The sequence below is a fragment of the Lampetra fluviatilis genome, chromosome 47 (genome assembly GCF_964198595.1).
Source record: "Lampetra fluviatilis chromosome 47, kcLamFluv1.1, whole genome shotgun sequence".
Taxonomy (NCBI): domain Eukaryota; kingdom Metazoa; phylum Chordata; class Hyperoartia; order Petromyzontiformes; family Petromyzontidae; genus Lampetra; species Lampetra fluviatilis.
Genome location: NC_136321.1, coordinates 6,142,714 through 6,168,585, shown reverse-complemented (window position 1 = coordinate 6,168,585; position 25,872 = coordinate 6,142,714). Strand labels below are relative to the sequence as shown.

Genomic DNA, 25,872 nt, shown 5'->3' with positions numbered 1-25,872 from the left:
ACGCACTGCCCAAGATCAGCCCTGCTTAGCTTCTGAGATGTGACGCTATTGTGGTGGGAGGGGGGACGAGAGGCTATTACCCCTATAAGGGCAGAACCTTTGGCCGGGATTGATCGACTGCTGGATGGTCCGGTGATGATTTCATGAACAACCTTAGACTTCACCCCCTTGCGTTTTCACGCTGGATTGTTTTGTGTTGCACTGTTTTACAATGCACAAGGCTTGTTGAACTCACTCACACATTCGCACTCCAATATACCAGCTGTGAACAGCTGCATAATGTTTGTTCAAACTTATGATGAATCGAGAGAGGATTAGGATTATGTCACTTTTATCTATTGCTCATATAACTTGGTTAGAGTCTGGAACTCCCTTCTCCCAGCCACCCGTGGTGTCGTACAGTGTCCCTTTCTCTCTATATATACAGGGTGCCTAAAAAACTGTTAACACTTAAATGGGACTATCGTTTTAAATGGAAAAAGAACGGATAATACACTGTAACATGATAACAAATGTAATGTTAATAGCTTCAAAAAGTCAAAGAATCTCCACTTGTTCGCCATCATTGTCAACACGTGCCTGGAATCTTCTCCAGGTGGTCTCCAGAGCCCGGAGAGGCACACACACACAAATTTCTCGTGGTATTGTTGCAAATTCTCGGAAGTGTTAACATTTTTTTGAAGCACCCCTGTATAAAAAACGCACGCGCCCACGGTTCCTGTACAGACAGAGTCTTGAGACGCGGTCGCATTTGGACGCCACATATAAATTCAAATTGTAAATGTGATTAGTGAAGGGCAGCGTGGGGGTCTTGGTCACGGCTTGCATACCGCCTATGTGTGTGTATGGGTATGTCCGCCTGCTGTGTGTCTGTTTGACATTATGGGGAGTGGCGTTGCAGCGGCTTGGGGCACATCGCTACGAACCCGGCGACCCCAGCTTCGATTCTCGCTCAAGACCAATAACAGCGGCGACTATTTGAACTGATCATGGGCATCCTCTAGGTCGACTCAGCCTTAAACGCATACCTGGTGTGCGGTGCAAACATCAACACTGGGGAGAGACGCCCTCGTGTGCCATGTTCGACTTTATTGGTGCTCGCGACCAGCAAGCACTTGCCCCGACCATTTGTTCAAATATATTTAGGGGATCTTTGTCTTTGTGTGTCAGTGTGCATCTACTCAGTATCTGTGCATTGTGGCAGCTACTTGTCAGAGTGAATGCTCGCTAACATCACTCATCCGAACGGTGCAACCAGCCTAATAAGCGTATCCCTGTCACTGTTCGCTTGCGAGACTGTGTGCTCATTTGCCTGTCAATGTGTTCATGCGTGATGGTGCGTATGTATGCATGTGTGTGTGTGGATCTGGGAGTGCAGCGGTTAGCGAGCTGCACTACGAACCCGGCGACCCGATTTCTATTCCCGCTCACGGCCAGCACCGGTGACGATTATCTGAACCGGTCCTGGGTCTCCCCTAGGTCGACTCAGCCTCAAATGAGTACCCAGTGCGGTGTGTAAACGTGCGCCACTGGGGAAACAAAGGCGGCCGGGCGTGGTGCTGGCCACCCAACCCCTCGTGTGCCGTGCCGGCCTTCATAGGTTATCGCTAACAGCACTTGCCCCAACAGTACGTTAAGGCTATATTGGGAGATCTTTGTCTTTGGAGTGGGTGTGGAGTGATTAGCGCGCTGCGCTACGAACCCGGCGACCCGAGTTCGATTCCCGCTCACGACCAACACCGGTGACGATTATCTGAACCGGTCCTGGGTCTCCCCTATGTCGACTCAGCCTCAAACGAGTTCCTGGTACGGTGTGTAAACATCGCCACCGGGGAGACAAAAACGGTCCGTGCGTAGTGCTGTTGGCCACCCCTCAACAGCCGCTCGCTGACAGAGCTTGCCCCACACGTAGGCTACACACACACACGCGCACGATCTTCGTCTCTGCATTCTGCGCGCACGTTGTGTGTGTGTTGCGCGGGTTGCGCAGAGACCCACACGCCGGCCAGGCCCGGCCGCGTGCGGGTGCGAACGAGCGGCGACTCCGTCGCGCTCCAGTGGCGGCCGCCGCACGGCGCGGGGGCCGCCGCTGCCGCCATCGCCGAGGGGGGCTCTCGGGGCCGCGTGCGGGGCTACGTGCTGGGCTACGGCGAGGCCGGCAAGCGGCTCGATTACGTGCACCTGCCCCAGGGAGCGCGCTCGCACAGCATCCAGCCTCTGGGTACGAGCAAAAAAATACATATGCTTAATTTTTAAAAAATTTTGTTCTTTCGGTAAAGTCACGTAGATAGAAATTTGTGAGAAAAAAAATTTGTACAAATTAAAATCAATAAAAATAAAAATGTTAAGCAAAAAACCACGACGTTTCTATCTACGTGACATTACCGAAAGAACCAAGAATATCAATTTCTCCAGTCACGAAAGTTTTAAGTCGAAATTTTACTTTTGTTTTAGTTTATTTGTACCACGTAATGCCCGCTTGAGCTGTCCAGCTCTTTTTCAGAAGCGACCTGGGCGATCACCAGTGAAGTGGCTTATTACGTGGAAATGTTTCGCAGTAAAATACTCTAAACCAGTGGTTCTTGAACTTTACTGCATCCTTGCAACCCCTTTGGTTCTCAATCGTAAAAAAACAATGTCTAATGTTAATAAGTACATCGGTTTTATGAAACAAAGTATGTGCACGTACGTGCCCCTGCTTAATTTGTGTTTTCGATTATTTACGTAAAAAAAATACGGTCTCACACCCCCAGAGAGGGCATCTCGCACCCCCAGGTTAAGAACCACTTCTCCAGAAGCACGACGTTTCTAAACGTGTGGATGTCCCTCCTCGCTGCTGCCACTGCTGCTGCTGCTGCGTCCCCACAAGCCAATGGGAAGCAGGGACCCAGAGCAGTGCTGTTCGTTTCTCGGTGGCACACTTTGTTTGTTGTTTTGTTACCGGCACTTTCAACCCACGTGTGATATTCACGCACCTGTGCTCCACCAGTAAACAGGCTATCACGAAGGCACTGTTACGTCAATGATTTAAAGGGATCTTTACAATATTTGTCTTTTCTATTTTTGAAAACAAATAGAAACTTTTAGTCTCGAATCCAATGCCGAACTGGCTGATGGTCACCAAGCACAAGACAGCTGACCGGCAATGAGCTTCACATGGTTGGGCTATACACCGCAAAAACTGTAGCCGCAGTATCTCGATGTCCTGGTACACACCTCCGATTAGCACGGTTGGCTACGTACGGTGCGAAAGAAGGGCAACATACACACAACCAGCCACTCGGTACGAGCTGCGAAGGTTGAAAGGCGCAAAGTGCCCTCTCTAACGACGCATCTTGGTACGGTCCGAAGCCCGGTGCAGACACGCTCATGACACTGGTCAACACACTTTTTCTGGTATAAGGTATTCCAACGGGTTTTAAGGTAATTTTGGGGTGCCGATTCCAAATCTGGCATCAGTTTTTGTCTATCACAGCAGGTTTTTGAGATATCAAATATTGCATTTTCAATAAAAACTGCAGAAGAAAAATATTAAATAAATGTGGATATCTACATAAAATGATATTATATACACACTATCTTAAAAATACAGAACCATATTTTAACACTACAGCAGTCACTGACTCGCAACAACTTGCAATCATAAGTGACAGAGTTAATTTCGGGTAAAATCAATGAAAATGGGGTATGCCGATAGCATAACAATGAGATGTCCGAGCTGGGAGTGACATTGACTCTGTCGAGGCGACGGCCTCACGGGTTGGACTTTCTCGCGTGCGCTTTGGGCGTCTTTGCGACAACAAAGAAGGGGTGATTTAACGTTTCGTTCGAGGCGCCAACGTTCATTGAGACTGAGACATCGCACCGAATGCGCACGGCAAGGCTTAGCGAAGCAGGTTGGAGGCTGTGAAGTGGGCTGTCAGCTGGGAGCCCGTGACCTCATTTAACTCAGCCGACCGCGCGGAAAAAGGTTCTTGAGATTATAATAGTCCACAACGCTAATGAATAATAATGATGATAGAGTCCCTCTTGCAATGCATTGATGGACGAAGGCCTCCCCGTACCATCAGTAATGTGGGGTTTTGTGTTTGGAGATCTCAATCAGGCAGATAATTGACACGGGATTGAGAATCCAACGATTTGTCATCGACACTGATAGACGCATTGTCGACTACGTCGCTGTGTTCTAGTGCAGATAAAATACATCACATACTACTTGTCGCATTCGAGTGGCTCTGGGTTGAGACCGAGGGTGGCTTTGCGATGGTAATCGCCACACCGACTCCTCGCACGCCCGTGCCCACCTTAGCAGGGCACCGCAGATTTTATCTCCCGGCACGGCAATTAAAATAATGGTGCAGGCTTCTTTAAATCATCGCCCCCAACCACCCCTATCCACCCAGCAGTGTGTAAATGGTTACACCATTTAACAAGGCAGGTAGCAGCGTGCGGCATGGAACATTGTGGCTCCACCGTGGTGAGACGGTGGCTACCTCGCCTGGTATGCAGGAGGCCGCGAGTTCGATCCTGACCCTGACCCTGACGCCGATATATTTTGAGTTTGCAACTTCTACCCGTGGTCGCGCGGATTTTTCTCCGGGTACTCCGGTTTTTTCCCCCCGCCACATTAAGAATAAACGTGCGTTCGGAGTATTTGTTTCACGATAAACTTCCACTTGAGAAGCCACTTCACTGAGTAATAATTTGTGATTTCCAGGTCGCTTCTGCAAAACAGCTGGACAGCTCAGTGAGCCTTACTAACTGGTAGAATAAAATAAAAAGTTTGCGAACTGTGCCTGCCCAACGGTCTGAAAAGGCTACACGGAAGATTCCCTGTCTTTGTCTCCGTGCGCAGCGCCCGAGTCTGTCTACCTGTTGTCTCTGCAATCCGCCAACGCCCTCGGACGGAGCCTGCCCGTGTACAGGGCGGCACAGACCAGGCGGGTGGTGTCAGGTGCGTCACACGCGTGCCCACGTGACGCGACGCGGTATAGCGGCGGCGGCAGCGGCTTTCGCCACTCGTTGCAGAGCTTCGCGGTTCGAATCCAGCAGCCGCCCTTGATTATTACTGCGGGGTGCAAAGGTCACGTCGGCAACCACGGACGGTGCCGTCCACGTCCAAGCGGTCGTCGCTTGAAGATCACTTGACGGTCATTGGCAAGCGAAGGACATTCGCGTGCCGGAGTCGTGGGGGTCCAATTTTGCTGAATTCGAAGATTGCACCGCAATTTTACTCAAATTGGGATTCTACGTAGCGATCGTCACACCCCCTGCTGGCAGGCTAACGCCCAGGTCGGTCAACGTGAACCCCTTGAACTCTTGGCAATGAAACGAGTGCACAGATCTTCGTGGGTTTCTGCCTCTCAGCACCAGCCAGGGGCCAAGTGACCAAACGACATTACAGCTCCTCTTTTGCAAATCTGACTATGACTAGTAGAATAACTCCGAGCTATTTTTTTCATCTTTTTGGGGGGGAGAAAAACCTGCCCCGATTCATGGGAATAATTTCGCACGTTGGCGTGAATGTTAATTTCGCATTTTGGATCAGTCGTGTAGCGTGTTTTGCATAGGCCCCGGCGTTCCAAATGAAATGGAGGTCTCGTGTCCAATTTGCCCCCTGACCATCCCTGTCTTTTCATTAATTTCTTGGTAATAAGATGAAGTCGATATTTTATAATTTTAACTTTTAATACAATTGACTCTATGTAGTAACAGAAATTTTTAGAAGTTTACTTTTATGAATATAACGAGTTTAAGTGGTGTGTATGTTACTCATCATCTATTAATTGGTAACTATTCACGTGCCAATTTATTAACTCTCTCTCTCTCTGAGCTTTCTATGTGCCAGGGGCGGTTTCTTCATTAGGGCGATTGGGCGACGCACCACCAATGTCATTCAACCACAGAGTCACGCTAGCCGTCACTGTCAGCCTCTGGATATAGTCCAATCAGCGTCATGTCACGTTCTGTGGAGTACCGCCTCTTTTTGGGCGATTTCACTACGGCTGAGAATCGCCCCGAGTGGCCCCATAGACTTACATTCAAAGATGTTTTTTTTCGAACGGGGGCGCTGCAATGCATTCTCTATGGCTTCCGGGAGGGCATGCACTAACGTGCTTACGTCATCATACGTGCTAACGTCATCATACGTAAGCACGTTTCATCCAACAATATAATTTATCGCCACCTAGTGGAATCTTTAATAAAATAAACTTGAGTGGTTTGTTTTAATAGTGAGTATATAAACAAACAAGATGTATTGTAAGAGTCACTTTATTTTTCATTAATATTAAAGAAGTGAAGTTGCCTTTACATGCTTAAGCTGTTAATTTATTCATTGCATGGGTGGACCTTATCAATCATCCAGACATTTGCCCCCCCTGAGAAATTTTGCAGGAGCCGCCACTGCTATGTGCTATGAAGAAGGGCCATTTCCTGAAACATCACCTACTATATATTGCTTCCTTTTAACCCTTTGCCATTCCGATGACGTACGTGCACGTCTATGTACGGCATCGGAACGGAATCGGCAGTCAAATGCCATGCGGGAGGACGTGTGCCAGTTTGGCGCGAGTCGTTTCGCAACAATTTTTTGTCAGTAAGTACAATGTCTTTAAAAAACAGCGGCGCTACGACTCAATCGATAAAACTAACGCCAAGCCGCTTGCGCGCGTTCCGAGATTCGGCGGTGAACGGGACACCCAACCCTGCGCCTTGCAGACGTCTCGGAACGGTAAATGGTTCAAGGCCCACGGAGTTATTGACGAACGTGTTGACTTTCCATGTCTGTACACGGCAGAGGTGAACCGTCTCTACGAGCCGGTGGACGTGAACGCCAGGGTCCTCTCGCCGAACTCCGTGCTCATCACCTGGAAGGACCCTTCATACGACAAGGGCTACAGACCCGGCAGTGGGAGCACCAGGTAACTACCTGCCTTGGGTCCTGCTGGCCGCACAGTAGAATTCTAGATTTGATGCTTTCGTGACTGCAAGGATTCATCTTCTTAGGTTTTTTCGGTAAAGTCACGTAGGTAAAAAATAATAATAAAAGTAAAATAAAAATCAAATAAAAATCACGACGTTTCGGAGGCAACACAAGCTTCCGTCTACAGCTATCGTGCTGTGACGGTTCCACCTGAAGACAGAAGCTTGTGTTGCCTCCGAAACGTCGTGATTTTTATTTTATTTTACTTTCATAATTATTTTTTACCTACGTGATTTTACCGAAAAAACCTAAGAATACGCACAGTAGAAGTTTAGTTGTTCACCTTCTACATCGTGTTTCGTGACGCCGAGCAAACAACTGAATTGTGGCAATTTCCCGCACCTCCGATGAACACCGTTGGCTACGTACGGTGCGAAAGAAGTTCAACATACATACATACACCGCACGTCCGATGAGCACGGTTGACGACTTACGGTGCGAAAAAAGTTCAATATACATACTCTTAGGTTTTTTCGGTAAAGTCACGTAGGTAAAAAAATTAAATTAATAAAAGTAAAATAAAACAAATTAAAAAATTCACGACGTTTTGGAAGCAACACAAGCCTCCGTCTTCAGGTGGAACCGTCACAGCCACGACAGCTGTATCAAGTAAATGGAGAGATCACAAGAAATATACATACCCACACCGCACCTCCGATTAGCACGCTTGGCTACGTACGGTGCGAAAGAAGTTCAACATACACACATTCATCGAACTCATCGAGGGGTGTGGATCATGACAATCGGGGCTTCATTTCAACCGGAGCTTTTCCGGGTTTGGGCTCTGTAAACTATTTCCCTATTTCCCAGGGAGGGGGGTGGGTGCGGGTGGGTGCAGAGGAAAGGGTGGGGGGGTATGGGGGATTGTTGAGGGCTATGGAAAATATTCCATTCGAAATTGAGCCCTGGCTTACAATCCTTCTAATTAATACGTGAATGTGGCCCGGGACACCCCTAGGTCGACTCAGCCTATAATGAGTACTTTGTGAATTGTGGTCAACAATTGCACTGCAGGAACAAATGCTACCATGTTGCAGTGATGACACAACCGCTCCCAATTGTGCCACGCTCGAGTTAATAGATCCACAGTGACACCCAAATTGTCCCGACAGTCCTCATAGCAAAGTGGGGATCTGTGACATGCACTGCACACGCGCCTGCGCATGCACGCGCTGCATTTATGTGAAGCTCCAGCGAACATTTTACATGCATCGCTTCTCAAACATTGCACGTGCTTGTACCACGATCTGCTGCGGCTCTTGGAGTAAACCGAAAACGCGGCCACGTTTTCCGTTTCGTGCCAGGTGATATTAATGAAAATTGGATGAGTTGTAAACGCAAGGTGACAACCGCCAATTATGTATATATACACACACACCCAGATGCCCATTAACCCTCCAGCCACACCACCGCTCGATGCCCACGTGGGGTTCACATCGTTTTTAACGGGTCAGCTGACCCATTAGTCGAGGCAGCGCGAGTGAGACAGTAATTGCGACCAGCTCGGGCTCGTTGGTAAACAATAAATAAATTGGAGCAGCCGTCGCGCGCCGGTTTTATTTAGCTGCCTGTTCTTTCCCGGGCCGTGAAAATTCGCAGACAAATTCAACCGGTCACACAAACTCTCCAGACGGACTTGGGCCTCGTAACATTCCTCACAGTCTGCGCAGGGCCACCTAACGAGACGAGCCCTGCACCTCGTCATGTGCCATCGCCGGACCCGCCGCTGGGGTACAGGAACACAGATGGTTGTCGTGTACGTCGACAGCCCCTATCATCGATCCACTGCTGGATGAGGCCCCCTCCCCCCCCGTCATGCCGTGTGGGTCACGATGCTTCAAGCGTACTGGTCAGCCGAGCTGGGGAGGATTTATGTGGCAGCATAGAAGTACAGTAAAAAATGTACTACGCCGCCCACAACTTAATGCCGAAAGATCTATGAAAAACCATTTGTGATTGGTGTCTGACCATATTACAACTGTCCAGGATCAATATTACTAGGCTTAGCTTCTAAGATCTGATGAGATCGGACAAATGCTGGATGATTTCGTCACAGGCAGAGGTTGTCTTGCCATCAGTAAATGCTGTCTGCTGAAGAGCTTGCTCACAGCAAGACAACCCCTCTTTAAAGATGACAGGGCAGAGGGCCCGTGGGGAAAAAATTCCCTGTTATACTGTACTTCTGTGCCCCCACGCCTTCACCAACCTCCACCCACCTTCGCCGATAGTTATGGTGAAACAACCTTCAAAGTGTAGGGGAGGCCCCTCATCCAGCAGTGGATTGGCAAAGGATGGTACATGTACAGAGGGCTTTACGTATGATGAATAAAAGAGGAATGCGTATGAGGACACAGCCAATTCTGCTTTGTTTACTTTCATAGCCTGTGCTCGGGCTCTTGACACGAGAGATTTCCAGCCTGTTTGTATGTTTGCATGTTGGACTTCTTTTGCGCCCTAAGTAGCCAACCACGCGAATTGGAGGTGCAGGGGAAGGACAACAAACTATACACAAAGAGCAGATCTAAAGAAGTGAGTTTGTCAATCTCGATGACTCAAAAGCGCATGGCTCCAGTGGCTTCCCAATATCGGAAGGAAGAGCGTTCCAGACGGCCGTGTTAGCAGCGCATCTGAAAGCGCCGCTCGATGCGTCTTTGGCCAGCCGAAAGCGGCTGCGAAGATGCCCAGCGGAGTTTGCGTGATAGTTTATGCTGCTTCTTCTTGGTTCTTTCGGTAAAGTCACGTGGAATGGAAATATTATTTTATTATTTCTTGGTTCTTTCGGTAAAGTTACGTAGAATGGAAATATTATTTTATTATTTCTTGGTTCTTTCGGTAAAGTCACGTAGAATGGAAATATTATTTTATTATTTCTTGGTTCTTTCGGTAAAGTCACGTAGAATGGAAATATTATTTTATTATTTCTTGGTTCTTTCGGTAAAGTCACGTAGAATGGAAATATTATTTTATTATTTCCATTCTACGTGACTTTACTGAAAGAACCAAGAAGATGAATCCGTGCAGTCACGAAAGCTTTAAATCGAAATTTATGCTCCTCGACGCTATCGACACGGCGTTGCTTATTCATCTGTGGCAAACGCTGTCTGTGCCGTCGCTCGCCACCCTTGCGACCTTTCACCCCCCCCCCTCTCCTACCCACCCTCCGTGCCCGCCACAGGTACTACACGGTGCGCTACCGCGAGAGGGGCGAGAGCGGCGCGTACGAGTACCAGACGGCGTCGCAGCTCCGCGCCACCGTGGAGGACCTGGAGGGCGGCACCACCTACGAGTTCGGCGTGCGCACCTCGCAGGGGGAGCGGGACGGCCGCTGGAGCAGCCCGCACTTCCAGCGCACGCCCGAGTCCCGTAAGCACCCCCCCCATTCCCCCCCCACCACCACCCGCCCCCCTCTCCCGCACTTCCAGCGCACGCCCAAGTCCCGTGACCCCCCCCCCACCACCCGCCCCCCTCTCCCGCACTTCAGGCGCACGCCCGAGTCCCGTGAGCACCCCCCATCCCCCCACCACACCACCCCCCCCGCACTTCCAGCGCACGCCCGAGTCCCGTGAGCAACCCGCCCAATTCCCCCCCCACCACCACCCGCCCCCCCCGCACTTCCAGCGCACGCCCAAGTCCCGTGAGCCCCCCCCATCCCCCCACCACACCACCCCCCCCCGCACTTCCAGCGCACGCCCAAGTCCCGTGAGCCCCCCCCCCATCCCCCCCCCACCACACCACCCTACCCTGCCCCCCCCCGCACTTCTAGCGCACCCCCGAGTCCCGTGAGCCCCCCCCACCACCTCACCCGCCCCCCCTCCCCTGCCCCCCCCTGGACTTCCAGCGCACACCCGAGTCCCGTGAGCCCCCCCCATTCCCCCCCCCCCACCACCACACCACACCACCCGCCCCCCCTCCCCTCGCCACTCTCCCCCCCCCCCCCGTACTTTCAGCGCACGCCCGAGTCCCGTGAGTCCCCCCCCATTCCCGCCCTCCCCCGGCCACTCCCCCCCCCCCGCACATCCAGCGCACGCCCGAGTCCCGCCCCCCCATTCCCCCCTCCACCACCCCACCCGCCTCCCCCCGGCCACTCTCCCCCCCCCTTCCGCTGCTGTGTTCCCACGTCGGCCTTTGGGGTTAGGCACCCGATCCGTGGTGGGCGGCGTTTCGGGAAGACTGCTCCCCCCAAGGTTTGAGCAATGGCATGGGGGACCTGGAGAATCTCGTGCAGAGTGCTTCAGTTGTTTTCGTGGGCAGAGCTCGGTGAAAGGAAGGCGATGCTTGTCGACGTCTTTCAGGAAGGACGTGGTTTACACCACGAAGGTGGAGTGGCGGCAATTTATATTTTATTCATATTCATAATAATAAGTTATTATTACTTATGAAAGGCCATATTTAAAAAAGCTTCAAATTTCAGGACTGCTCTGCCCCTTCGCCCCACCCCACCCTCCACCCCCTCCTAAATCTACCCCTCTTGGTCACGCAAATAGTTAGCACACTGCGGTATTAACCCGGCAGCCTGAAGTTTGATTCCCATCCACGGCTAATAAACATCATTCACGGAGAGATGTCTGAGCCAGGTCACGCTCGTTTGCTCGGTTTGTCAAACGGGCCGGCCCTCTTTTCCTCTGGGCATGGGAATGTGGTGGTCAGAATCACCAAGTGCAGCAGCAATGCCTCACTATTCAGAATTGGACCTTATGACGGGACCCCGGGGTCCCGAATAAACGGAAGGCAAAATCGTAGTTAATTTATTTTTGGCGACTCCGTCCCACCGCGCACATCAACGCCGTGACCCACCTGGCGCAGATCGTTCTGTTGTCCAGTCGTCCAAGCGCAGCAGCTAAGGACGAATGCACAGAAGAGCTGAACAAGCGAATGCACTCCATGCTCGGGTATGGGCAGGATCATAAGTCTTGTTCAAAGCTGCTCAAACTGCCTACACGACTTAAGTCCTTTATTTGTCATAACGGGATGCATTATACAGTGAAACTGCTCTCTTATCTTCATTATTATTTGTGACCTACCAATGTCTGCAGCCAGGATGACAATCATATTACCTGCAGATATTTAACAGATGAGATGCGTTGCACCGTCATTTCCTCCTGTTTGATTATAATACTTCTCTTGTTCGTATGCATCTGTGCAGATAGGTTTTTTTTGCGGTTAAGCCATAGTCCCCACATACCGCTCGTATCAATGCAGATAAGAGGAGCGGCGACCCACTACGCTGTAGAGTAACATTGGTATAAACGCTTGTTACAATATGAACAGTGCATTGAAAACGCGTACTATTTTATGGACTGTTTACAAAGTGTGTTCACAAATCCACACTGAGAAACACGATGATTGACAGAGGGGTGTAAACACATTTTTCGATAGTGTATTTAAATAGAGGTACTGCAGGTAAGTAGTTTTCAGTTTTAAAGGCATAGTTTAACAAGACAACACTTTCCACCATCCTTCAAACCCATTGGTGAAAAAGAGCAAAGTTTTTGTTTACATCACAACAGAATGTTTATGCGAGAGCCGGGGGCTTATGGGACCCCGGGGTCCCGCCATAAGAGGGCCCAGCACTGCTCAGATTTCGACGAATGTTGCGACCCCTCAAACACTAATTTAGCTTGATCCTCCATACTGGGTAAGGCAGGCTGGAAGTGGCAAGGTGTTCCCACATTTTACCCCACCGCACAGCAAACCTTAAATCACCCTTCCGCAGTTAATCAGTTTGACGATTTATATGGACAGAGGCAATGGTTGAACATTTAAATGTGAAAGTGGATTCTGCCACTTTCCCAAATAGTTGAATCAATAACCCCAGTTCCTGCTCATTATTCAGCATAATTACTGGTTTTAAAAAATATCTATCAATTTTGATACACCGGGTTAACGCATTAAGCAGGCCAAGTGCCAGTAGCAACAGTTAGCGTACACAAGGGGCACTTAATCAGCCTTGTCGTGGTCCCCCGAAAGACTAATTTGTCGGCGGGGCAGTACTGCAAGGTCACGGAATGCAGATTGTCTCTTTAATTAACGCGAAAAGACGGGGCCGCTTGCCTGGCACCTGCAAGAGAATTCCGCCTCTTGCTGTCTTCCGTCGCAATAATTCAGGGCGGTCGCGCCTCCTGGCCGCCTTGCACCGTGCAGTTACTCAGCCGCAAATCACTCCGATGCTTCGGGAGATAATGCATCGCCTCGAGTTATAACTAACGACAAGGCATTAGCTAAAGTGCCACGCAGAGTGATCTTTTTTTTTTAGGCAGTTGCCCTTCAGCGTCATTGAGATAACTCCGAAGGAGGATTGAGGGAGGTTGCGTGCGTCCAAACGATATGGAGAGCAATGCAATGAAATTATCCATTTTGTTGAATAAGGTTTTCGCTCATTCTTGTGACAGAAAGATAGGCGCATGGCTGTCATAAGTTCCATGCCATTGAAAATTTAATTCCGTACCACTGCTTATCACCTAGTAGCAGCAGGGCTGCCCACTGGGTTTCTGGAGGACCCAAGGAAGCTCGGGGCAGAGTGCCACATGTGGTCTCCTTGTTTAAAATCGACAAAAAAAACGAAACAGGCCCATTGTGAGGCCCTCATTTTTGTGTGAGGGCTGGACACAAAAGTTGTCCCTTTAACCTGCCACCACTCCCTCTCCTCGCCACTCTGCGTGGCCCTTTGTGAAAGAGCCATCTCCTCCCACTCGAGGTCTGAACCCCAGATCCTCACTTGTGACCCCAGGTGCCGCGGTGGCGAGATGATAACTACCTTGCCTGGTAGGCAGAAGGTCGTGGGTTCAATCTCGACCCTGACGCCTGCTGTATATTTGGAGTTTGCGTGTCTCTCTCCCTGCGGTCGCGTGGATTTTTCCCCCGGGTCCTCCGGTTTTTCCATCCCCATTTAGAAACAACGTGCGTTTAGAGTATTTGGCCACTTCGTTGAGCGATCATTTGTGATAGCCAGGTCGCTGTTGAACAATAAGTTAATTCCTCAATGGGCTTTGTCTGGTAGGATGGGGATGGTTTAGTTTTATTTGTATGTATTTTGGTGATTTGTTTACCTTTCTCGTACTTTGCACTCCTATCGTGCTTTTGTATTGTTTGCTGTTGTCCTGATCATACCCGGCCCCGACTGGACATCTGTGAAAAAAACGTCTTTATAGCTCATCAGATTCCTCTTGCATTATAAATACATTTTCTGATTCCATCGATCGACGATGTCTCTCTTGCTCTCGCTTGTACCAGCGCTCGATCATCGCTCGCGCCGTTTTCCCTTTTGGCAGCACCCACGTCGCCCCCCGAGGACTTTGAGGTCAACGCAGTGCCCGGGACACCCTCCTCCGTTTCCGTGCTCTGGACTCCACCGACGGGAATGCTGGGACAAGTCACAGGTATGGGCGTAGAGCGACGCACGCAGCAAGATTGAAAAGAAAAAAGTGAACCCGTAAAAACAAAGTTTTTCACTATAAATCCTTTATATGCGTGGCGGCTAGAGTCCTCTCGTCCTCTGGCTTGAGATGGCTGCCACCTATGGGTCAGATGATTGCCTGCCACCATTAAGCAATTGGTAATTAAATATAATTTATTTTTTCCTAAAATTTTCACGAAAATAAATTGTCACGCACAACGAGTCTGTGTGCAAAATGTCAGCTCGATTGGATCACGGGAAGTGGGTTAAAAAACGACCGAAAGATTTGCACGGTCATAAGCGCGCAAGCAAGCAAGTGAACTTAATATAAAGGATTTAAAAAGAGGGAACAAGGTGCAGCCCTGCAATTGCTTCCCAACGCCACTGCTGCTGGAAGTACCTCCACCGTCGCTCAGTTGCAACTGTGAGTCTCTCGGTCGCTTCCGCTCGCGTGGACGTGTCGACAGATGGCACGGGTTGCGGTGACCAAAGTTTGGCTTTTGCGAATCCTCAAACATCGCTCCCTCCTTCATGGCTCATGTGTTTCAAGTTTTTACTAACAAGTACATAGAGCTATCCAATGGCGTTTCATGCATATTTATATTGGCACGCGATGATTCAACACGCCTGTGTTCCGATGAATTGCCACGATTCACTGACACAGCTGGATTGAACCTATCATTTTGTGTGGTCATTTCGTTTTGTTCTCACTCATGTGTTCTCTCTTGGTAAAGCCGTTAGGATGTAACCGTGGGTCTGGGTGGCATACAATTTGCATCGATCCTAAATAATAGATTCTTACACGTATCGCTCGACGCACGTGTCGTCAGTATTATAATGTCGTTTAGTCTATGAATCGACGAATCATTTCCTGTGTACTTATTCACATTTGAACTGAGACTATTGGCAAGCACTTGCTGCAGTGATCCGTGGGAAGACATTTTACACCCTATGTACGTTGCTAATATAGTTGCAAAAGTTAAAGGTGTGGAAATGTATTTAAGAAATATCTGGGTAGAATTTTCTTTCTAATTATATTTAACTAAGGCTACGATTTTTGGCACGGTAATTTTTTAAAAAGTGAAATTCATTACTGAGTTGCAGGAATAACTTTTGGGGGCGTGACCTCCAGTGACAAGATCGTGGCCTTGCCTGCAAAGCGTTACCATGAGCGGCTCTGTGAACCAATGTGGGGGCTTCCTGTGTCCAGCTGAGGCCACTACTCAGTGGCTAAAACCAACATCGCTTCAATGTCTTAACACACATGCCCCACCCACACCCCAACACCCCCACACCAATTCCATTACCACCTTTCCCCCATCTAAAACGACCTCTCCTGCTCATGCCCCAACCCCTGCCACCCATCCCATTCCCCGTGTGCTCCTCCTCCAACCGCCCCATTCGCAGAGTACACGGTTTCCTACACGCCGGCACTCCGGCCCTTCAGTGGCAAAGTGATCACTTTCCCAGGCGGCGTCACTCGGGGCACCATAGGGGGCCTCTCGCCCGGCGAGCGCTACATTTTCCGCGTTCGTGCCGCCAACCGACGTGGCCAGGGCCCGCTGTCTAAGCCCCTGAGCCTCGTGCTGCCGCCAAGTAAGGAGGGCCTCGGCCGATGGTACCGCACGGACGGGAAGAATGGCGGAGCGCATGCCGGGCGGCAACGGCTTTCACTTCGAGTTTGACCCAATGCGCCTACCCACCCCCGCCCCCCCGACGAATAAACCTCCTTTCTGTACGAATGTTTTACATCTCTCTCATATATCTGCAAGGGGGATTTGTAAAGACAAAAAAAAACCGGCATGACCGATGGAATATCATTTTCCATTTACGTCTCTCTCTTTTTCTGTCTGAGACGCTCGCGGTGAATGCAAGGAGCCGCGGCGTCACTCTTTGCACTTTCATTTCCTTAAAAGGTCACCGCCAGCATCGCATCCATCCTGCCGTCATTCCAGCGACCGCCGTCGGCCTTGCGTCTGCGCGGCAAGAGTTGGTTTTCACCTGCCCGTGCGATGCGCTCGCTCGCATGGCTATACCCGCACGCTCCCCCCCCCCCCCTCTTTGTCTCTAACTAAACGGACAAAGTGCAAAGACTAAGGAACCGTAACAGCTCTTGCTCGTTTTTTGATTGGTGACAGCATCCTGGTTTGTTGCACGGTGCACAGCTGTGCAATCATTGCTGCGCCTGGGCCGGATGCGTATCGACATCATCAGCCGCCCAATGCTTTTCGCTCACCAGCGCCAGTGTGCTCGCCAGGCATGTGTCATGGCTCACGACTTAGAAACGCTTCGCCCTAATCTCGACGGATGGCCAGCTGACTGAAAATTGCGCGCTTTGCACAAACTGCTCCGGGTTTCTTGAGCTCGTTTGCGAGTCAACGGCGAGTCAGCGAAGACGTTCGCTTTTTGTTGTTGTTGTTGTTGTTGCCCTAATGCGAACTTGTGTCCTTTCCATCTGCAGCCGTGAGCGCGGTCAGCTCGTCTTCCGCGGAAGCCGAATCTTCAAGTGAGCGGCGGTCTCCCGCTGCCCGAGAGTTAACAGATGCGCGGACGTCTTCTAGGCAGGAGTCGAGGATTTCATCGTCACCTGTGTCATCATCATCATCATCAACAGGAGTGAGCGGTTTGCCGGCAGAACACATATCCCCACAGACATCAGCAGCAGTTGTCAGCAAGAACAGGAGGATTGTTCAACCAGGGCAGTCGACGTATCCGAGAAGAATTGTTTCAAGACCAGGACAAACGTCGTCTTCGTCTTCTTCTGCTTCATCTTCCAGACCGGGGCTAAGATCTTCTCAGCCAGCGCCTGACAACAAACCGGCAACAGTCTCATCGACAGATAACAAATTAGGTTCGTCATCGTCCACGCCGCCCCAGGCCTCTTCACCCAAGAGGGCTGGAAGCAGGGAATACGAAATTGTTGATGAGCCTGAGTCGCTCCCTGTTGCATCCTCTGCACCACTGAACAGAGATATTTTCCCGTCTTTCTCAGAGACAGTTTCTTTCGGGGAGAGAACTTCAGATTCACAGGAAGCGTCATCGTCGTCATCATCATCATCGTCACAGAATTCTCTGTCATCCTCCTCATCATCATTATCACCATCCTCAAGATTGTCTCCAGCAAAATCATCATCTAATTCGGTTTCAACATCATCACATTTGCCCCGAACTTCATCATCATCGTCAAAATTTCCACCACCATCATCATCATTGCCATCGACATCAGCAGCAGCGGCAACTTCTCAAGCAGCAGCGTCAAGATCAGCATCTGTGACATCAGAATCATCAGCGTTGAAATTTAACAGACAGCCAAACGCAGGCACCTCGTTAAGTCCATCGGCAAATTCGCGAACCTCTTCATCTTCCCCCTCTGCCCAGAATCCTGCTCACTCGCCCACTTCTACAAGAAACAAAATTCCTGGGGAAGCTGCGAACGTTCGAATCGCTTCCAGTGCTTTGCAGTCTTCTCGCGTGCCTTCCTCATCAAGGTTATCCCCATCATCATCATCGTCGTCGTCATCATCATCATCGTCATCCTCTTCCAGTGCCTATTCATTGGCACCTGTGACATCAACTGATTCGGAGTCGCCGAGGTTGGCGTCTTCGCCATCGAGTTCCGAAAGGTTCCCAAAAGGTTCGCCGTCGTCCCAACGTTCCAGTTCATTGGCAGAATCGTCGCGGGAAAGGGCCACCAGGCCTCACTCTTCCTCCAGCCTGTATGCCAATGAAAGGGACGATTTGCCTTCACCACCTGAGCCGCAAATTTCATCATCATCATCATCATCATCTACATCGTCATCATCCAGTTCAGCCGTTCGGATGCCTTCGAGGTCTCTGTCTCCGTTTGCCTCGAGGACTACAGGAACATCCGCCTCCCGGGCCGCTCCCTCTTCGACCTCCTCCAGGCAAAATCCCTCCTACCCGTCATCTTCGTTATCGTCGTCGTCATCATCTTCGTCATCGTCACCGTCGCAGCCAGCCAGACCACAGTGGCAAGGGTCCAGAAGTCGTTTCGCCGGAAGACCTCTCACATCTTCTAATCCCTCCACTGATACATCAAATGACAGGAATTACAGGCCCACCTCTGGCGAAAATCGCAGTCCCTCCAACGGTAAGTTTACTCCTGAACTACAAGCATTTATTTATCTTTTTTAAATGTAACTCTCAAAACAATATCTCTCAGATGTACGCTCGGCAAGTACTGTGTGTTGTTCGGTACACTGCCTCTGACGTTTCACTCCGTGGACTGCCGGGAAGATTCTTCAGGCAACCAAATTTAGAGAATGTAATCGCTCAATTCAGTTCCTGGAGAAGCTCCCAGCGCTTGCAGCGGAACGTCGGACACCGCCACGCTGAGTAGCGCGGCGGCGCAACCCGTAAGCGCATCGGAGAACCCGCGGACAGCGCTGCTCGCCTAGGAGTCAGGGGCGAGCGCGTGTGCGGAGTTAGCGAGGGCAGGCGGTGGCGGAGAGAGGGTCACTCATCCCCCTTCCGCGCCTCTCTCCTGCCAGCGCCGTTCCTGCCACGTGAATAGTGGCAAGGTTTGACCCCTGTACCTGCAGAACCCGGTGCCGTGCGCGCGATGGGGTCACCGCGGTCAAAGTTGACGCGCGCGGACGGGCGTGCGGCCACGGCTGTATTCCCCGTCAACGTTTTAAGGCACCGACTGACTCATTTGTTCGAACGAATACGCACAGATAGATACGTTGTTAATGTATAACACTCAGTCCACTACTACTTTATGATAAAGATATCTTCAGCTTCCGATCGCCCCCATCTGGGCCTGCCCACAGAATGCGCCTGTGGCAAGCTGGCTCCCATTGGAATGAAGCCGCGTCTCTCGTGAGGCCAGACGCGTTCACCCCCCCACCCCCATTCCATGGTTAGCGACTGAGCTGAGGACGTACGTGGAATGAGCATACGAAACCAGGCCAAGAAGCAGAGCCCAAAAACTCGATTCCGCACAGCTGACAGGTCGCCATGGTGACGAGATGTGATCTGCGCTCGCCTGGGATGGATGAGGCTTGTGGGTTCGATCCCGACCCTGACGCATGCTGTATGTTTGGAGTGTGCACGTTGTTTTTTCTTCTCCCCGTAGTGTCGTGGATTTTTTTTTTCTCCGGGTCTCTCCTGTTATCGCCTCCACATTTAGAAATGTGCGCTTAGAGCATTTGGCTGCTGTACATTTAAAAGTGATAAGCCACTTCGTTCAGCTATCATTTGTGGCCACGTCGCTTCGGACAAAGAGCTACATGGCTCAGTGGGCCTTTCCTGGAAAAATAAAATTCCCACTGGCGCCTTCTAAATGGCGACAATGGAAAAAACACAAACTCTGTTTATGACTGGCGAAGTGTCCCATTGGCTCATTGTTACGGCAAGAATGAAACGCAGAGTTGGCAAAGACACGTGGAGCACAACGATATTCCCGTCCAATGCAAAAGGAAGCATTGCTTAGCGTTTGCAGGGGCAATGTGCTTTAAATTAGCTTCATTGATTATACAATACGGGCCATGCGCGCTTATAAACGTTAACACAAGTTACACGCGTACGTGTCGCGCGGCTTAGTGGTCTTCAGCGAGATGCAGGCGCCTAGATTGCTTTATAAATGTTTGAAAAGGTGCAATTCAATTTGGATTCATCCGGCAGATAACCGAGGCAGCATCTCGGCGCGCTGTACAAATAGGGAGGATACTCGTGTCAAGACCACTCTACGGAAATTCCCTTTTTTTGGGGAGAGGCTGAAGAGGTAGCGGGTGACCGGGCAGGGAGGGAAATAGGACCAGTCAAAGTGCATTGCAAAGCAAATTCATAGATTGGTTCTTTCGGTAAAGTCACGTAAGAAGGGAAACAATAACATAATAAAAATATAAAACAATACAATTCTCACGACGTTTCGATCGCAACACAAGCAATCATCATTAGGTGTGAAAACCAAGAAATTTGAAAAAAGTGGCGGTTTTTTCTCAATGTTAAGAAAAAAACGCCACTTTTTTCAAATTTTCTTGCCGTGGTTTTCACACCTGATGATGATCGCTTGCATTGCAATCGAAACGTCGTGATAATTTTATTGTTTTATATTTTTATTTTATTGTTTCACTTCTACGTGACTTTACCGAAAGAACCAAGAATATGAATCCCTGCAGTCACGAAAGCTTTAAATCAAAATTAAAATCCATAGAGTTAGAGAGACACAGGCGTAGGCAGAGGAGCCGAGAGAGAGAGTCCCTGAGCCTGGACTTGAAATGAGGAAGAGACAGCCAGAGGTACATCACGTGACTGAAGAGTAGAAGGCTGTTTTCCATGCGCAAGGGGCCCGTGCCAACCGCTTCACGCTCTTGGAAGCAAATCAGAGCGATGTATGGGGAACGGGAGAACGTCAGTCATGGGCAGAGGTGAAAGGGATGGGGGTGAACTCCGACGCCATGGTATGAACACCGCGTGCGCAACTCTGCAACGATCATCGTCCGCGTCGTTTGCCCTTCAGTTGTATCTTCTCACCCGCGCGACTGCTGTGCGGAACGGTGAAAACGATCGTCGATTCGCAGGCCGAGCGAGGCCCTTCCAGTCGACGCCGGAGAGGCCGACCGGTGACAGCAGACGGAACGACAACATGAAAGTCATCCACGCACCCAACGGCAGGGAGTGGGTAAATCGTCGTCCATTATTTGTCGTGCCACTGAGACGCCCGCCGCCTTATCCCCGCGGCGGAGGAGCTCGCGAGGAGAGAGAGCGCTATGGGAGGTGGCCGGCGGAGGCCGGGTCAGTTGGGTCATACAAACGGTCAAAATCTTCTTGGTTCTTTCGGTAAGGTCACGTAGAAGGGAAAAAATCAAATAATAAAAATAAAACATAATAAAATAATTCTCACGACGTTTCGGCCACAACGCAAGCAGCCGTCCTCAGGTGAAGAACAGGTCTGTCAAGAAGACAGCGTCTGAATGACGCGTCTGAATGACGCTGTTTTCCCGACAAACCTGTTCTTCACCTGAGGACGGCTGCTTGCGTTGTGGCCGAAACGTCGTGAGAATTATTTTATTATGTTTTTATTATGTTTTATTTTTATTATTTTATTATTTTCCTTCTATGTGACTTTACCGAAAGAACCAAGAAGATGAATCCCTGCAGTCACGAAAGCTTTAAATCGAAATTTAAACGGTCAAAAGTTGATTTGCTGCTCGAGCGAGTGTTGAGCCGGTGCTCATCTCTTGTTTCCTGAGCCAGTCGTCGGCATTTCACATTCCTATGGCGATGTGTGAGTCTTACTATCCCCGCAGGACAACCACTGTTGACTTCCATAAAAAGTGGTGACTATTTTGTCGACCCTGGAAGGGATGATGGGCAGCGTCAACTCCCCTAAGCGGGCAATACTGTGTGAAGGATAACGAGCCAACGACGTTGCCTGAGAGCCTGGTTATGAATCTGGGTTTAATGGTTAAAGTGTGGAATCGTGCGTGCAGCATTTGAGGGTTTGAGTGCAATGTTTGAAGTGCTTGGCTCAACTTGATAAAATAAAAAGAAACTTTGCAGCGACGTTTATTTTATTTTATTTGGCTCAAGCGGTGTGAGCCATGGAAGAGGCAAAATATAATTTGCCTGCTCTGTAGTTGAGCTGTTAAATTGCCAATTTGGGAGACCGGCATCATTTATGAGTGCCCAAGATAACCTCCACCAATGAACTTGGATGTAATGGAAATTTGTGGCTCCTTCCTGCTAATGAGTAATTCACATTCTTCGCTGCATTAATGGCACGCAATAGATCATTATAACAACACCAACGCATACACTTACAAGGGTTTATTTTAATAACATCTCATAGCGCACTTCACGAGCTATTTTCAGCTAAATTTCTCACATAATGAGCCATACACAGTACATGTGTGCATAATTAATTTTACAGCATTTTCTGCTGCGTGTGTACATATGATTACTGCAATGCGCCATCCAAATGAATGTTTGTTTAACTGATTGAGTTTGTAGTTGCTAAGGATATATGCAGTGTGTATGATCAGGGGTGGAGTGGTGGTGGAGTGGTTAGCGTACTGCACTGCGAATCCGGTGACCTGAGTTTGATTCCCAGCCATTGCTGATGTTAGCTGATATTTGAACCGACCCTGGGTCCCACCATCACCAACCTGCTCTGGCTAGTGCGGTGCAGTAGGGATAAACAAACCCCAGAAATGACACAGCACACGGATGCCTTCAGAAAAGTCACATATTACAGTACAACTCATCTGGTCCGTTACCCAAATGCCCATGTCTATTATCCGTGCACATTTGTGACCGCAAGATTGGTTGTTACAATCTTGAAATTCAGTTTTGTATGGAAGAGAGGTGGTATGTTCACAACGACAACAGCAAAATATGATAATTGTTTTTTTACCCTTTTATCTGGCAACAAAACTGACACCTTTTTTTTTACAAGGAGTCATGTTTGCATTGACCACAATACCTGCGGTCGGAATGCAAACAAAAAACACAACTCTGATCATGTATGCACTGTCCTTGAAGTTGATTGGTCCACACCCGAGACAGCTTTCCTTAGAGCCTAGTCTCACATGGTGTTGGACCAGATGACACCAAAAGTGCGCCTTTTGGTGCAGGTATTGTGGTCAATGCAAACATAACTCCTTGTAAAAAGAAAAAAGGTGTCCGTTTTGTTGCCAGATAAATGGGTAAAAGCCCAATGATCATATTTTGCTACTGGCAAAGGAGGTTCTAATAGTGCAAACAGTAACGTACATTTGAAGGCCATTGGTAATGAGCTAATCCATTGTTTCAAATAACCAACAGCACTAAAAGTCAGTCACAAGAATTGCCAGAACAAAACAACAACAGCAAACTTGACACCCTTTTAAACGCGGGAAACTTAATTCTAAAGTGGGCAACCCTGTCTAATGTGGGCAACCCTGTCTGATGCGAGAACCTTGTTTGGCAAAACTACTCGCTCGCATGTGGACAAAGCAGTTGCAGGCGTTCAAGGCCACGCCAGAGGTCGACCACCTGCGGCTACAGAGCCCCATGCGGTCTCTTTAACAGACAAAAATGTCTCTCCTTGTTTATTTTTTTGGTTTGCCGACCTCTGGGTCACGCGATTTCGCGAGCGATTTGATTGCGTTGCTGTCGTGGCCTTCAGTTGCTGGGGAGGCAGTCGGAGGCGCTGGAAGTGCGTCACGGCAAAACAACCTCTCCGCAACTCGGTTCAGTTTTGAATTTAATTTATTAGGTATAGAGCCCTGTGAGTCATGCGGCTCTTGACTCGGGTGCAACCGCAACAAACAAAAACATAAATAACATTTTAAAGTGACTATGCGCATCAGGAAAAAACAGGAAAAAACAGCAAAGTCTTCCAGAATAAAAGCACCGTATTTCAACGCTGTGTGCAAAAATCCCAGTGGAATGCAAGTCAAACAATAACAACCATAAGACAATTTAGATTAAAGTTAACCAGCTAACTCTGATGCAACTCCGGGAAGACTTTCAGCAGTGGACTGGCAAAAGTGTTGAAAATAAAATTAACACAATCAGTATAAAAAAACATGTTTGATTTGAAGCTTTCGTGACTGCAGGAATTTTGGTTCTTTCGGTAAAGTCACGTAGATAATGGAATACACTTTGTATTCTGTGTATTGTTTAATTTATTTGATTTCTACGTGACTTTACCGAAAGAACCAAAGAGTAAAAACATGTTATGACCCTTTAAGACATGCAAATATTTTGTTATATTTGATGTATTTATATATAAATTGTATATATAGTGAATATAATTACATATCATTTTATATTCATATAAATAAAACGGGAAAATTTTATATTCTTTTTTATATAAGTATATATTAAAATAATGCGTTATTATCTATTTATATAACATGTATAAATATGTAATGGTTTTTATAAATATATAATTATATCTACAAATATTTAACCATTATGTATAAACAGGTAATGCTTTCCCAAGAATAAAAATAAATTTGTCAATTTTTGTAATTCACGCCAAAAGAATTTGTTCGTTGATTTCAAACATTAAACGTGGCCCTGCATTTGATTTCAAGCGAGAGATGCCACTGACTGCGTGCAGCCCGCTTCCGCGTTTACCCCAACAATGTGCCCATAAATGTTCCGGGCAATTTCTGAGGATGGCCCCAGCAGAGTGGGGGGGGGGGGGGTGGTTCAGCTGCTCCCTGAGCAGAGTGAGCCACGTAGCATCAAAAAAAAGTGAGGTGCCGGTAAGGCTACTGTGGGAGACTTATCTCGATACAACTCTGTAGAAGTATCATCGTGAGAGAGAGCGAGAGAGTGGGCGAGAGAGTGGGCGAGAGAGTGAGCGAGAGAGTGAGCGAGAGAGTGACCGAGAGATTGAGTGAGAGAGTGAGTGAGAGGTGGGGGTTTACATAAAGCAAAGTTTAAAAATGTAAAAAAAAATTTTTTTACGAAATGATGAACGAAACAAAGTGCCGACTACACCGAGCATCTTCTTGTTTCCACTGATCGTAAAAAAAAAAGAGAGAAAAACATAATTGTCGCGTGTGCCGAATCGAGCGTGCGGCGTCCATCGCATCGTTGAGGCCCGCGGCTCTCTCGCCCCGCGCTTGTCTCTAAAGCGCCGCGTTTCTGCTCCGCAGATCGTGGACTTGGAAAAGAACATTCTCCTGACGCCCAATGGCCAGGTGCTCCAAGACATCAGGGGCAAGGCACTCAAGGTCAAGATTGGCAGCGACGGCCAGAGCATCGAGGGTGAGGCCACGCGGCTCATTCACGTGGGGTCACAGGTCGGCTGCAGCCTCTGAGGCCCACGCTTGTTGTTGTTGTTTTCGCTCTTTTTCTCATTTCTCACCTCCCTTCGCCGGAACAAACTTCCCCTCCACATTAAACCTTCGCTCACTAGGTTCCGCTTCTCACTCGAAAGCCACTTATTGTTACCCCCAGCTCGCCCCACGACAACCTTAATCTTCCCGTCATAACCACCACCGTTACCTCTTCATATTCTCATGATATGGCGATCACTCATTAACCCCATTCACTCAATCCATTTACTGTCATCATTTACTGTCAAAAATTTCACTTTCACCGAATTCACGCATCATCGCAGATTCGCCACCCACTGCTTCACCTGTTGTACCGTTCTTAATTCTCTGTAAAGCGATGTGGTCAGGCGCTATTTGAATTACGCGAAGATAAGATAATTGTGCTTGCAGCATCACGTGAAGGTCAATGCAGCTCTACTTTCCTCAGGCGTACATCACACGTCGCCGCCTTTGTGGGAAGTCAAGAGTGGTTGTCCTACCGCAATTGAGTTGCCACTCTGCCATAGCAATGTGGATGTTCCCGTCCTTGCTCAGACCTGCAAACTGAAGATAAGCACCGTCTATAATCGAGAAACTACTTTGACCTGATTAAGAAATTAATCGCGGTCAATTATAATTGCCCCCTTTTAACTTTTCTGTTGGTTTCCTTCCAGTTGTGCGTTAGTGGCATGCGAAGAGATGACCACATTTCA

The 25,872-nt window shown here is 48.9% G+C and overlaps 1 protein-coding gene across 1 annotated transcript in view; it reads left to right on the top strand.

Annotated features, from left to right (window-relative positions):
* Window positions 1-25,872, top strand: part of LOC144947903 (fibronectin type III domain-containing protein 1-like) — an 84,371-nt gene that overhangs the window by 12,151 nt on the left and 46,348 nt on the right. Inside the window, exons 5-13 of the mRNA XM_078877294.1 lie at window positions 1,991-2,221; window positions 4,856-4,954; window positions 6,800-6,923; window positions 10,161-10,348; window positions 14,254-14,361; window positions 15,786-15,974; window positions 16,840-18,489; window positions 20,924-21,024; window positions 24,998-25,109. Coding sequence (XP_078733420.1) covers window positions 1,991-2,221; window positions 4,856-4,954; window positions 6,800-6,923; window positions 10,161-10,348; window positions 14,254-14,361; window positions 15,786-15,974; window positions 16,840-18,489; window positions 20,924-21,024; window positions 24,998-25,109 — 2,802 coding nt within the window. The remainder of the gene's footprint in view (window positions 1-1,990; window positions 2,222-4,855; window positions 4,955-6,799; window positions 6,924-10,160; window positions 10,349-14,253; window positions 14,362-15,785; window positions 15,975-16,839; window positions 18,490-20,923; window positions 21,025-24,997; window positions 25,110-25,872) is intronic.